This window comes from Chenopodium quinoa, unplaced genomic scaffold, assembly GCF_001683475.1.
Source record: "Chenopodium quinoa cultivar QQ74 unplaced genomic scaffold, ASM168347v1, whole genome shotgun sequence".
Classification (NCBI taxonomy): domain Eukaryota; kingdom Viridiplantae; phylum Streptophyta; class Magnoliopsida; order Caryophyllales; family Amaranthaceae; genus Chenopodium; species Chenopodium quinoa.
This window is the reverse complement of record NW_018743858.1, coordinates 5,003,325-5,016,672: the sequence shown is the minus strand read 5'-3', so window position 1 is coordinate 5,016,672 and position 13,348 is coordinate 5,003,325. Positions and strand designations below refer to the sequence as shown.

The following is a 13,348-nucleotide window of genomic DNA, read 5'->3' as shown; positions in this document are numbered from 1 at the left end:
AGAAGAAAATGACTAAACATCATTTGTGACGAACGCTTATTAGAGCACTCCCAGCAATGAGGGAAAAAGCCCTCACGAGTGAAAATTAAGGTGTAAAAAAAAAACCCGAACACTACATCAGTGAGGAAAATAGCTCTCACGGTTGAGGAGAACCAAAAACACACAAGAGTTGAGGAGAAATGAGAATGAACAGTAAATTGGTGGGACCCAGCAAAATCTGACGCAAGCCCATTATAATGGCTGAGAAAACGTCCAAAACGACGTGTTTTGTGCATTCCCAGGCCAAAACTACGTCGTTTTGGTGTTTTCTCAGCAAAAAAAATTTGAACTCCCTGGCAACTGACGCGCGTCAGGCCAGCCAATGGGCTTGCGACACGCATCAATTGCTTCCACCAATCAGATTTTTTCTGATTTTCCCAACGGTTATATTAAAAAAACGGTAATATTGCCGTTAAAAATATAAAATAAAAAAAAAATTTCACCAACGGCCATAAAAATTTTTTCTCTATAAATAGACATGCATTTTGATATATTTTGATATACTTTCAAAAACACCAAAAATCTCCTATATTCACTAATTTCCTAATCCTCACTTCTTATTATTATAATTATTATTTACGTTTTTCTGAAAAAAAAAATATTATTATTATTATTATTAGTGTTATTATTATTATTATTAGTGTTATTATTATTATTATTATTATTGTTATTATCATTATTATTATTATAATTATCATTAATGTTATTGCTGTTGTAGCTGTTTTTATTTTTTGAAAATATAATTTAGTTTTTGTTCTTTTAGTAACTGTTGATTTTTTTACTAATTATTGTTTAAAGCTTTATTTATTTTTCCAAAAATAAAAAGCTTTATTACTTTTCTACTCTATTAACTTATGGATCCTAATAACCCTAATTTTTCTAATCATTTCTCTGATTTGGGTGATGATTTTGTCACTAATCCTCGATTTCAGCTTTTCCTACAAAGGCCTGGAAACAATTCTTTGCAAAATTCAACACAACAAACACCTCATCAAACTCCTTTCCAAAACACTACCTATGAACCACATTTACCTCTTGTTTATCAAGGCACTGATTCTCAATTAGATGATGAAAAGGAAGAAAATGTTCCAGACACTCCTCAATACTCTCCACCTCCTTCAAGAGTGTCTGTGAATCAAAACCAACCACTAACAAAAGGAAGTCGAATGTGGTCTGTTGCGGAGGATGAAGCTCTAATTGGTTTGTATCTTCAATTTAGTGAGGATGCAATTGTTGGTACAAGCCAAAAAGCAGCTGCGCTATGGCGAAAAATATCTGCAGCATATGATCAAGCACAGGCTGAGAGACCCCACATCCTGCCGCCAAGACCTTTGAGGAGTTTGGAAAGCCGTTGGAGAAGGATGGCAACTGATTTAAATACAATGGAGTAGTTGCTATGACGAAGCTGGTAGGGCAACTGGAATTGGTTACAACGAAGCAGACCGAATTAATAATGCAAGTAAGTTATTCTATATTTCCTCCAAGCCTACTCCACATAATTTTAATTGTCACCATGGTTGGGAAATGGTTAAAAATGACCCGAAGTGGAGGACAAAACTGAGATGGGCGTTGTCAAGAGAGGAAAGATTAGCTTGCGGTAATGCTGTCGAGGATGACAGTAGTGGAAGTGAAAAGCGGTGTAGAACTGATGATGAAGATGTTGTTCACGTTACCGGTTTCACTTCTGGGGGTCTTGCTCGACCTGATGGCGTTAAAAAGGCAAAGTCCAGGCGTAATAAGGGAAAAGGAGTGGTTGTTGACGTCTTAAGCATTACCGAGCAAATGCAGCAGAATAATGCTACGAGGGAAATCGAGGCACAAATGCGGTTGAAGAAGATGGATTTCGACATGGAAAGGGAAAGAAGGAAGCAAAAACAAGTAGAGCTTCACCAAAAACAAGTCGAAATTCAAGAGAGAAGGCTTAACTACGAAATGCTGCAAGATCTAATGGCAAAGGGACCGGACCTAACTCATGATGAAGAGGCTTACAAGGAAGAATTACGTTCACTACTCTATGGTAGAAGGAACATATAATTTAGATCAGCTTAATGTGTTTGCTACTGTTTTTATTTAATTAATGTTTAATGTAGTCCTTTTTATTTTAATTAATGTTAAGATGTACTCCTTTTTATTTACATTAATGTGAAATGAATTATGTTTTTTATAACATTAATTATGCAGTTATTTATTTACTTTATGAAATTTGTTTTTAATAAAAATCACATGTAATGGTTAATGACAAATAAACATCTCCCAATAAAATCTCCACAACTTTATGTTGAAGAGTCAAATCAACTGTTCAAGTGTCATACATCACATGCATCTATAATTCAATTGCAATTTAGAGTGCAACGACACATCAATTTCATTGCAGAGATTGCATTGAAGTGTCATATGGACTATATATACATGCATGACACATCAATTTCATTGCAGAGATTGCAATGATACATGAATTTCAATTCAGAGTTACTCACATGCAAAATCAGAGCAACTCACATGCATTGATAGTCACTTGGACTATATATACATGCAAGTGTTATTCAAAACGGAAAGAATCCCAAACAAACCAACTATCAAACCATAACCAAAACATGTCTTTCATTTCCTCCACCTCAAGCTCTAGTTCTTCTGATTTCTCAAATAACGTTGAATTTGATCGGTTAGTTGATGATTATGCTGCTAACCACCTACCTCATATTTTAATTCCCCAACACTCATCACAAGAATCCCAGCTTAATAATGATATAGCAAATGTCCGGAGCCTAAAAGGGATAGGGAAAGAGAAAAAGGGCATGTACAACTATATAACGATTATTTTGCGAGTAATGCAGTGTATAACGACAACCAATTCCGCCGTAGATTTCGTATGCGAAGATCTTTGTTCTGTCGCATTATGAATAAGGTGGTTGAAGGGGATCAATTCTTCCAACAACGTCCGAATGCAGCTGGAAAGCTTGGTTTATCACCGTTGCAGAAATGCACCGCTGCAATAAGAATGTTAGCGTATGGCGTAGCCCCCGATGTCGTGGATGAATATCTACGTATCGGCCAAACAACCTCAAGGAATGCATTGCAACATTTTTGTCAGGGGGTTATTTCACAATTTGAAAGTGAATATCTACGTAAACATACAGATGAAGATTTAAGGAGAATCCTTCATCAAAATGAATTGCGTGGGTTTCCAGGCATAATTGGTAGTATAGACTGCATGCATTGGGAGTGGAAGAATTGTCCTACGGCTTGGAAAGCACAATATGCTGGTCGTAGCAAGACTGCAACCCTCATTCTTGAAGCCGTTGCTGATCAGGATTTATGGATTTGGCATGCGTTCTTTGGAATGCCTGGCTCATGTAATGATCTTAATGTCCTTTACCGTTCACCGGTGTTTGATGATGTTTTACAAGGTCGTGCACCACCAATAAATTTTTGGGTAAACGGACATCAATATGAGTTGGCCTACTACTTGGCAGATGGGATTTATCCGAAATGGCCAACTTTTATACAAGGTATTACACATCCTCAAGTTCAAAAAGATAAGTTGTTTGCTGATCAACAAGCAGCAGTTCGGAAAGACGTTGAACGGGCTTTCGGAGTTTTACAAGCTAGGTTTGCTATACTACGACAACCTGCACTGGCCTTCGACGAAGATATTCTTTGTGACATTATGAAAGCCTGTATAATAATGCACAACATGATCGTCGAGGATGAACGACACAACTACACACGGGCAGATGTTTTGAGACGATACTACGAAGAAGATCGACCACAACGTCCAGCAGTGCGGGCGGGACCGAGCACAAGTGCCACGGTGAATAACAACGAGCCATTTGAATTCAACGTCGGGCGGCCGCCCAACATAGATTTCAACGCGTATTTTCAGAGGAGGATTGCCCTTCGTGATAGAGAAATTCATTCGTCTCTCAAACAAGATTTAGTAGAACACATATGGCAGAACTTTCGTCATAATACGGCCGAATAAGCAAAGTTGTAGAATGTAATCGTATCGTGTTTAAGTTTTAATACTCGTCCTCGTGTATTATTTTAGCTCAAACCGCTTTTATTAAGTTCGTAAACGTACTGTTATTTAATATCCGATGTATTTGTATTGCCGTTTATGTGTTCATTTCAAAAATGTGCTTCTTATTATGTAATCGTTTAAGTTTAAGAAAACATCTTTCGTACAATCTATAATTGCTGTAATTTTTATTAATTATTATATTCTAATAAGAGCGTAAAATTCAAAATTATATTGAAAATGTTCTTTTTATTAATTTTACCCGTCATTAAAAAAATACAAATATAAAACAAAAAAAATAAAAATTTACCAAAATAATTAAAAAATTATTAAAAAATATTACATTACAATTAAAATGTAATGAAAAAAAAATTACATATTTTTAATTGTATTGGAAAGTTAAATATGTAGTATAAACATTATTAAAAAAAGGATAAAAAAGGTGATGTGTATTTATGGTGGGGTATAGTAAATAGTGTAGGATAAAGGTGTTGACTTTTTTTTTTAGTTTCTTTGTTATTTCAGAAATTGTAAATATTTTAAAAATATTAAAGACTTAAAACGCTGTCCCAGACAGCGTTTTAAGTACAAAGTTTGTTATACCTAAAACGCTGTCTCAGACAGCGTCTTATGTTCAACATAAAACGTTATCTGGGACATCGTTTCTCTACTGACCTGCAATACACCAGCAGATTCAGCCTTTTGCCACTTTCTTCTGCCCCCACCCACCACCCCCTGCCTTGACTTAGCCACCACAGTCCACCACCACCCACACCACCAACCCCCACCGTTGGCCACCATCTTCCACCACTTTTGACTATCCTTTTTGGACTTCAAAACAGTCCAACTAACATTAGCCCAAAAGGATCTATTTTGACTGACATAAGTCCGATTTGGATAAATAAGCAAATAAAACTTCAAACCACAAACATATTCATTCAACCAGCATGTCTTATATTAATAATGCAATCGTTATATACAGCATTCCAGGAAATGTTTGTGTAGAAAAAAAAATGATACAATACTATCACTACTCATCAATGTCGTCTAACCCTTCCCTAGCCTGACTGTCGTCCCTTCGTCTTGGACGACGCCGAATGTAATGGTGAATGGTTCCGGGGGGTGGGGGAGTGAGCTGGCTGGACGATGCGTCCTCCTGGGTTCTGATGGGTGCAGAATTGTGGACGAAGTAGTCCTCTTCCTCTGTGTGCAACGTAGGATCACCTCCACCGCTACTCTGGCCGGGGTCGAACCGCGAATGGACGGAGTGACCATCATCACCGTCCCGCTGGTGGATAAGATAACCGTGACCATGTCTGTGTAAGGAAGTCACGGACATATCTCGCATCCGCTCGACCTGGGCTCTGGAGGGTCCGTCTCTAAGGGAAAGGGACAGTGCATCAGACATCGCCACCATATCTGCCGCCTGCAGTAATCATCGATAAGTCATTTACATGGTATTAAAAAAAATTAAAAAATGAGGATGATAAGTAAAGTAAAATAAACTCACATATCCGCTAATGGTGTCGTGTGCTGGGTGGTAATGTATGGACAGTGGTGTGTAGCTGGGGTTGATGAAACGGCGTGTGATAAGCCTGTACCACACCATGTACGGATCGTCATGATCCATAACACCCTGCATCGGATAACTTTGAACGACATGACCCAACCGCTGCTCCCATAGCTGAAGATACTGCCAATGCTCCAGTGCCCAGTTAGTCTCCGTCTTTCCCCGACGGTCAATGTCGTGAAGGCGCACGACAGTGTCACAATGCTGGGGAACCAACTGGTGTAGTCCGAACTATCGCATGACGCGGTCAGGTAGGTGACTTTCCACAACCTCGAAACAGATCAGAGGACCCTGGCACGCCACTCCCCCTGATGCTCCAGTAGATGTGCAGGCATGACATCTACCAACTCCGGTACATACGGATCCCATGTGATCTGCAATAACACATCCTAAATAAGTTAGTCCACAATCAGTATACACAGTACATAAATGATTATAAATGTCCTCAAAGTGTTTACCTGATCCTCCGTGAGTCGATCAAGGGCGTCTCGGTAGTATGGGAGACCCGTCGCCGCATGTGCCTGTGTGAGTCTGGGGACCATCCACTTGTGGCAACAAATTTGTTATGTATGTTTGCAAAATGAAACCGTATATGGGAAAATAAATGACAATTGTTACCAACCTGCAACCGTAAGCCTCATCAGCTGCAGGGCGAGGCAGAGCGATGTACAGCTCATACTGGTCATCCTGGTCCTGCTGCCCTGGACGATGTACAACAGGCCTACCTGGTCTTCCTACGTGGATGTGCTCCCAAGCCTATAGCTTCAATAGCAAAACACAAAACTATGTTAAATACGACATTAGTCATTGCATAATTCGCTTGTCATAATATACGTTGTTTACCTGAAGCACAAATAGAGGTCCACCAATCTCGAGCGCACCACTCCGTGAGGCTCTGCAAAGTTGGCGATACAACACCGCCAAAGAGGCACTACCTCATCTGTATCCACGGATATTTTCCCAGTCGTGGTCTAATAGCTGTAGGTAAATAAGCTGCAAGTGGCTTCCGCTCTTGTTCCCGAACAACACGCCGGATATGAGGAAGAACAAGTTCGCTCGAGCGTGTCTCTGTACTGTGACGTCATTATCGTCCGCAGGCAAAAGGCCTGGAAAGTATCTCGTAACCAAACAACCCTCAAGCTGGAGCCCCTAACATCGTTGGGACCCGGGTGCACCCTGAGAACCCGCACAATCAAACCAACGGGATCGACTATCGCAGGTCCCGTCACCGCAGTCCCATGTACTGGAAGGCGCGTCAGTACCACCACGTCCCGCAATGTCACAGTCGCCTCCCTAACCGGTAGATGGAAGGAGTGTGTCTCCTACCTCCATCTCTCACTAGCGCTGTGACAAGCTGTCGGTCAATCTCCCTGAATCCCAAGCGATGTACACCGCCAAAGCCAGCGTACGTCACGTACTCAAGGCAGCGATCATCGACAACCCAGGCGGTCCTGTAGTGCCTGCACTGTAGTGGCTTTGCTATGTCACCCTGAAAAAATCCAAGTGTCATTTTTAAGTAACAAAAGATAGTACATAAAAGAATCCAAAAAAGTAACTGATGACATATTACCGTCTGGTTCCATATGTCGCCACTCCGATGGGTGTCCTGTAGTGTCAGGACAGAAGGGTCAACAGGTCCGGGTGTCCTATCCTGTACGTCCATGATATATGTTCATTGAAAACGTTACACACCAAACACCAACACAATAAATGGAATAGCAATTTCGATTGAAAGGCATAAACAGAAAATTTCGAACATCCACTGTAGAAAATAAAAATCATCCAAATGAACACAATAACATATAATGTAGAAAATTATAACTGTTTAATCAAAATAACACCACTACATACTACTATATCAAATAACACATATACACTTAGGTCCTATGTTGGTCTAGATGGACAAGTAGTCTGGTTGTGACCTTGTTGATGACAACGGATGCATTTGGTTGGGGGTCGGTTGCTATCATCCATCTCGTTGCGTATGCGCTTCGACCTTGGACGACCTTTTCCACATATCATTGTGCCGTCTGGAATGAGTTTAGGGCCTACGTACTGTGCTCACTGTGCCCAGGTTGTCTCGTAGGGGATAGGCCAGAACTGTGGTGCATAGGTGTTCATGTAGGCGGCCAACTGCAACAGAGGGTCCACCCACGGCCGCTCGGATAGTGAGTATGTAGCACAGACTGCTAGCACATGAGAACATGGGAGGTGGAATATCTTTGGTTTGTTGCACGTACACGTTCTCAACTGCCAGTTCACCGTATGCTTGTGGCCTCCTTTACTACCAACTCTCTCTCCCCTCTCTGTTGTCACTTGGTAAATATGCAATCGGCGATTATAGGCATCCAGTCTATGATATCTGACTTTAGCGGCGTTCTTCTCCAGGATGGCAGTGACCTTTGGGGGTTATGGAAGTCCCTGATCAGACCTAGCCTCGGAAGACTCCCTTCTCAAAGTGAAATACTTGTTAACTCTGTGGAAGGTTAACTTGACAAGGGACATAATCGGTAGAAACCGAGCTCCCTTCAGCACATTATTGAATGTCTCCGAGAAGTTAGTAGTACATATACCATACCTGCGATCATTGTCTTGAAACAGAGACCACATAGGGAACGAGACTTGAGCAATGTACTTGATGGCCTTGGTACATGCCTCACCAATGAAACACAGATCAGCTTGAAGTTTTCTTTCTTGCCTTTGGTACGCAGCGGCCTTGAACATGTCTCTCATGTCGTTACTTTGCACGTGAGTCTTCAAGTTAGAAGCTATGTGTCGGACACAAAACCTGTGATAGGCTCAGAGCTAGGTGAATCCAACATTAGGATCATTCATTGCTGCAATGATACCAGGATGCCAATCAGAAATAACACAGAGGCCATCCCGTTGCATGACACGATCTCGAATACACCCTAGGAACCAAGACCAGTTGGAAGTGTTTTCCCCTTCATCGCAAATGCAATAGGAAATACTTGGAAGCTTGCATCAACACTCGTAGCAACCAACAATGTTCCTTTATACTTCCCGTACAAGTGCGTCCCATCGATACAGATAACAGGCATACAATGTTTAAAGCCATCGATATAAGGACCGAAGGCCCAAAACACTCGTTCAAACACTTCCATGTTGCTGTAGTATACACCGTCAACTAAAGCTTTGTGTTTCCATACGACACATGTTCCTGGGTTTGACCGTAGGAGTGCTTGCATGAAGTGCGGAAGTCTGCCGTATGAACTCTCCCAATCCCCAAATATCTTAGCTATAGCTTTCTCCTTGGCATACCACGCTCTTCGATACGAGACATCAAAATGAAATTGCTTCGAGATCAGTTCCTGTATGAATTCCACTTTCAACGAAGGATCTTTCCGCACAAAGGACTTCACATACTTGGCTATTACGGACGAATCCAAGTGTGGGTGATCAGTAGATAGTACTTCAGTGACACATGTCTCCCGATTTTGTACATGGATACGGTAAAACCACGCGAGTGCTCACTCGATTTAGTACCCCGTAGCATCCAACCACATTTCTTCTTGCATCGCAGATGTAGGACACCATCATTCAAGGTCACTGTGGTGTAGAATTGATTCCTATGAATTGAATACATCTTCACCATTTCTTGAAGCAGTTTCTTGCACTCAAAATACATTCCCTTCTCAAATTCTCCCCCGGGAACAAAAGAGGTGTGGCTACCCGATTCGGCCCAATACTGATCAACTTCATAGTTCTCGGGTACCTCACTGAACCAAGGTATGGGAGTTCTAACCAACGGCTCACCATCTTCCATCTGTGTAGGTTCATCATCCTCCTCTTTGTTCTCGTCCTCATCATCCATTTCCGCATACACATCCTACACCGACAATTTATTATTCACACCATCATCAAAATGATTTGGCTCTTCTCGAAACGGTGATGCTTGATCACTTTGCATAGGAGAATAGCTATGCAATTGCATCAGTGAAGATGCCACAGTGTTCGATGACGACGGACTAGGCTGGCCGAACACTGTCACACATCCCCCCGCATGTACTGGTGAAGCTATATGAGAACTAAAAGGAAAGTGAGATTGGTCGTCCTCCATCATTCGAGTGAAAGATCCCATCCCATACGCATTCGATGGAATGTGGTTTGCAGGCTCTTGGAAGGACGTGGTGTTGTAATCAGAGACATATGTAGCTTGCTGTTCTGCCCGAGTACTTTGTTGGGTATATATAGGCACTGTTTCTACATATATCTCATTGGGAAAACCCTTCATTCCAACCATGCTCCTCAAACCTTTCAAATGTCTGTTCGTAGAGACAGGTAACACTTGAACCCCATGACCAGTATCACACCTCATTTTAAGGTTCAGTTCAATATTCATTGGGTTTGAGCCAATACAACTGTGAACCTCATTCATCAGATCAATCACAGTCATGTTTGGTTCAAGTGTTATAAGTTCCATATTCCCTCCACTGTACTCAAGATTTGATCCATTACACAAAATTTCACCTCCCCACCGACATAATAACGCTACATTTTGTCCAGCCATATTCTACATAACCAAAACACATATTAACATAATTGAAATCTATAGCGAGGTCAAAAAAGATGCCTACAAACTAGGCATTAACTCCATTTATAAACTCTTAGTTTAGGATGCAACGCAAAACGATTACTAACAAACTACTATTTTAAACAATAAACTACTATGAAATGGTAGATAAATTATCAATAATGAAATAACCGTCTTTTCCCCAATAATCTATAATTATCAACAATTATATTTCACATAATACCATCACTAATTTTAACTATTTCACAAATAAGTACCACATAACCATCAACAATTTGATGAACAATTTCATCAACAATGTACCACATTACTATAAACAATTTCAACAATTTCATAAACAATTTCATCAACAATTTCAACTATTTCAAAAGTTTCATGAACAATTTCATCAACAAAGTACTACATTTCCATACAAAATTATCAAAAAATTTCCACATTTTCATAAATAATTACCAAGAATCTTATACAATCTCAATAACTAATAGCAATTGTCAACATTACAATAGTTTGAACTTAGGGTTTACCAGGATTTTGAGTGGGTGAGTGAGAGAAATAGGGACAGCAGCAACATCGTCTCGCGGCAGCAGCACTGGCGTCCGGCAGAACCAAAAGTGACGGCAGCAGCACTTCGAGGCCGGTGGTTCACCGTGGTGGGGCAGCGACGCTTCTACGAAGGAGTGAGAGTAAGAGTGAGAATGAGAGTGACAACAGCCTGCGAACACAAACATAAAAAACGTAAGAGACGCTGACTGAGACAGCGTTTCATTTAAAGGAAAAAAATAACCAAAAACACTGTCTCAGTCAGCGTTTATGTGTTTTTTTTTTAACTTTTATAAAAACTCACAATTTCAAAACATCAAACTTTTATGTAACATAAGACGCTGTCTGAGACAGCGTTTTAGGTACAACAAACTTTGTAGATAAGGTTTCGAGGGCATGTCCCCAAAAGGATATTGGAAGATCTGCAAGACTCATCATTGATCGAACCATATCAAGTAAGGTACGATTCCTCCTTTCGGATACACCATTTAACTGAGGTGTTCCTGGTGGAGTTAGTTGGGAAAGTATTCCACAACCCTTTAGGTGATCATCAAATTCTTGGCTCATATATTCTCCACCACGATCTGATCGTAATGCTTTTATTGTTTTGCCAAGTTGATTCTATACTTCATTCTGAAATTGCTTGAACTTTTCAAATGATTCAAATTTATGCTTCATTAAGTAAATATATCCATATCTACTTAAATCATCAGTAAAAGTTATGAAGTAACTAAACCCTCCCTTGGTCATAGTGCTCATTGGTCTACAGACATCTGTATGTATGAGTCCCAAAAGATCACTTGCTCTTTCACCTTTTCCTGTAAAAGGTGACTTAGTCATTTTACCCATCAAACACCCTTCACAGATATCATATGATTCATAATCAAACGATGTCAGAATGCCATCCTTTTGCAATTTCTGAATACGTTTTGGGTTGATGTATCTTAAATGACAGTGCCATAAATAAGTAGGATTTGAATCACTTGATTTGTTTTTCTTCTATGTTATAGATATGTTTGTCAAAATATAATATATAAAAACCATTTATTAATTTAGCACTAGCATAAAAAATCTCTTTAAAATAAACTAAACAACTATTGTTCTTTATTTCAAAGCTAAAAACTTCGATGTCTAACATGGAAACTGAAATGATATTTTTAGTAATAGAAGGAACAAAATAACAATTATTTAATTCTAAAACTAATCCAGAAGGTAAAGGTAGACTATATGTTCCAACTGCGAAAGCAGCAACTCGATCTTGCTCCATTTCCAACGCGTAGTTCTACCTCTCCTTTAGCCAGCTTTCTACTTCTTTTTAGGCCCTGCACATCCGAAACAATGTGGTACCACAACCGGTATCAAATACCCAAGAAGTAGAAGTTGTTAAATTAACTTCTATAACAAAGATACCTGAAGAGCCTGTCTTCTTATATTCCAGATACTTTGGGCAGTTTCTCTTCCAATAGCCTATTCCATCACAATAGAAACACTTGGCATCGGCTTTTGGATCGACCTTGGGCTTAGATGTCTTAGTTTGAGCAACTTGCTTGCCCTTTCCTTTGACAGTCTTTTTGCCCTTCCCATTCCTCTTGAAACCCTTACCCTTTTGTACCATAAGAACTTCTTTCTTTGGTTTTGGAATGTCCATCTCAGCAGTGACGAGAATTCCGTGTAGTTCTTCTAAGGTTTGCACTTTATTGTGCATGTTAAAGTTTTGCCTGAATTGCTGAAATCCATCATGCAATGACATCATGATAATATCAGTGGCCATTTCAGTGGTATAGATCATTCCCAGTTTAGACATTTTCTGGAACAATTCCATCATTTTGAAAACATGTTCTCCTACTGGTTCATCGATCTTTTGCACACATCAGAGCAACTCTCTATGAGTCTCGTATCTCTCTATCCTCGCTTGCTTCTGAAACATCTTTTTCAGTTGCTGGATAATGCTATGAGCATCCATACTATCAAACTTCTTTTGAAGGTTTGGTTCCACGGAAGCTAGCATGAGACATGTGACAAACACTAATTTTTCTTTAACAACCTTTTGACTAGCCTTTTCAGCATCTGATGCTGTGGCTGTCAGAACTGGGATAGGAGTGTCAAGGACATCCTCTCTTCCTTCGGCCCTAAGAACAATTCTTAGGTTCCTTTCCTAATCAAGGAAGTTTGTGTTGTTCAATTTATCCTTCTTAAGGTATGAACGTAAGTTAGGACTGTTGTTGTTGTTGTTACTAGACATGATATCTACAATAGAAATATAGCGAAATTTAATTATATGTTCATCATAGTAGCATACAATATTTGAACAATCAAAGCTACTTATCACATTAAAAATTGTCCCGTATAATTAATGTGAATTCCAAGATCCTTTAAAACAATAAATTTTAGCGGACTTTGGCCCTATGTATAAAATCTAATGTTTTATTGGTAAGTAAACAACCTTTACTAATTATATCTCATATAATTCTTGGTCGATAGATAACAACTTTTGTTTCCATCTCTATGTTTCAAGACCCAAAACTTTGTCTTTTGATAATCTTGTTGAGCAAAACCAAACAGTGACATGTAAATTTCATAAATATTACCCTATATTCCCGAGATTATATGCAACACCCCGCTTTGG

At 39.7% G+C, this 13,348-nt stretch overlaps 1 protein-coding gene across 1 annotated transcript; it reads left to right on the top strand.

The window, feature by feature from the left end:
- Positions 1–1,563: 1,563 nt before the first annotated feature.
- LOC110686351 lies at positions 1,564–4,021 on the top strand. The gene is made up of 2 exons (XM_021862944.1): positions 1,564–2,056; positions 2,874–4,021. The coding sequence occupies exons 1-2, from the start codon at positions 1,564–1,566 to the stop codon at positions 4,019–4,021; spliced, it is 1,641 nt and encodes a 546-aa protein (XP_021718636.1).
- The last annotated feature ends 9,327 nt before the right edge of the window (positions 4,022–13,348 follow it).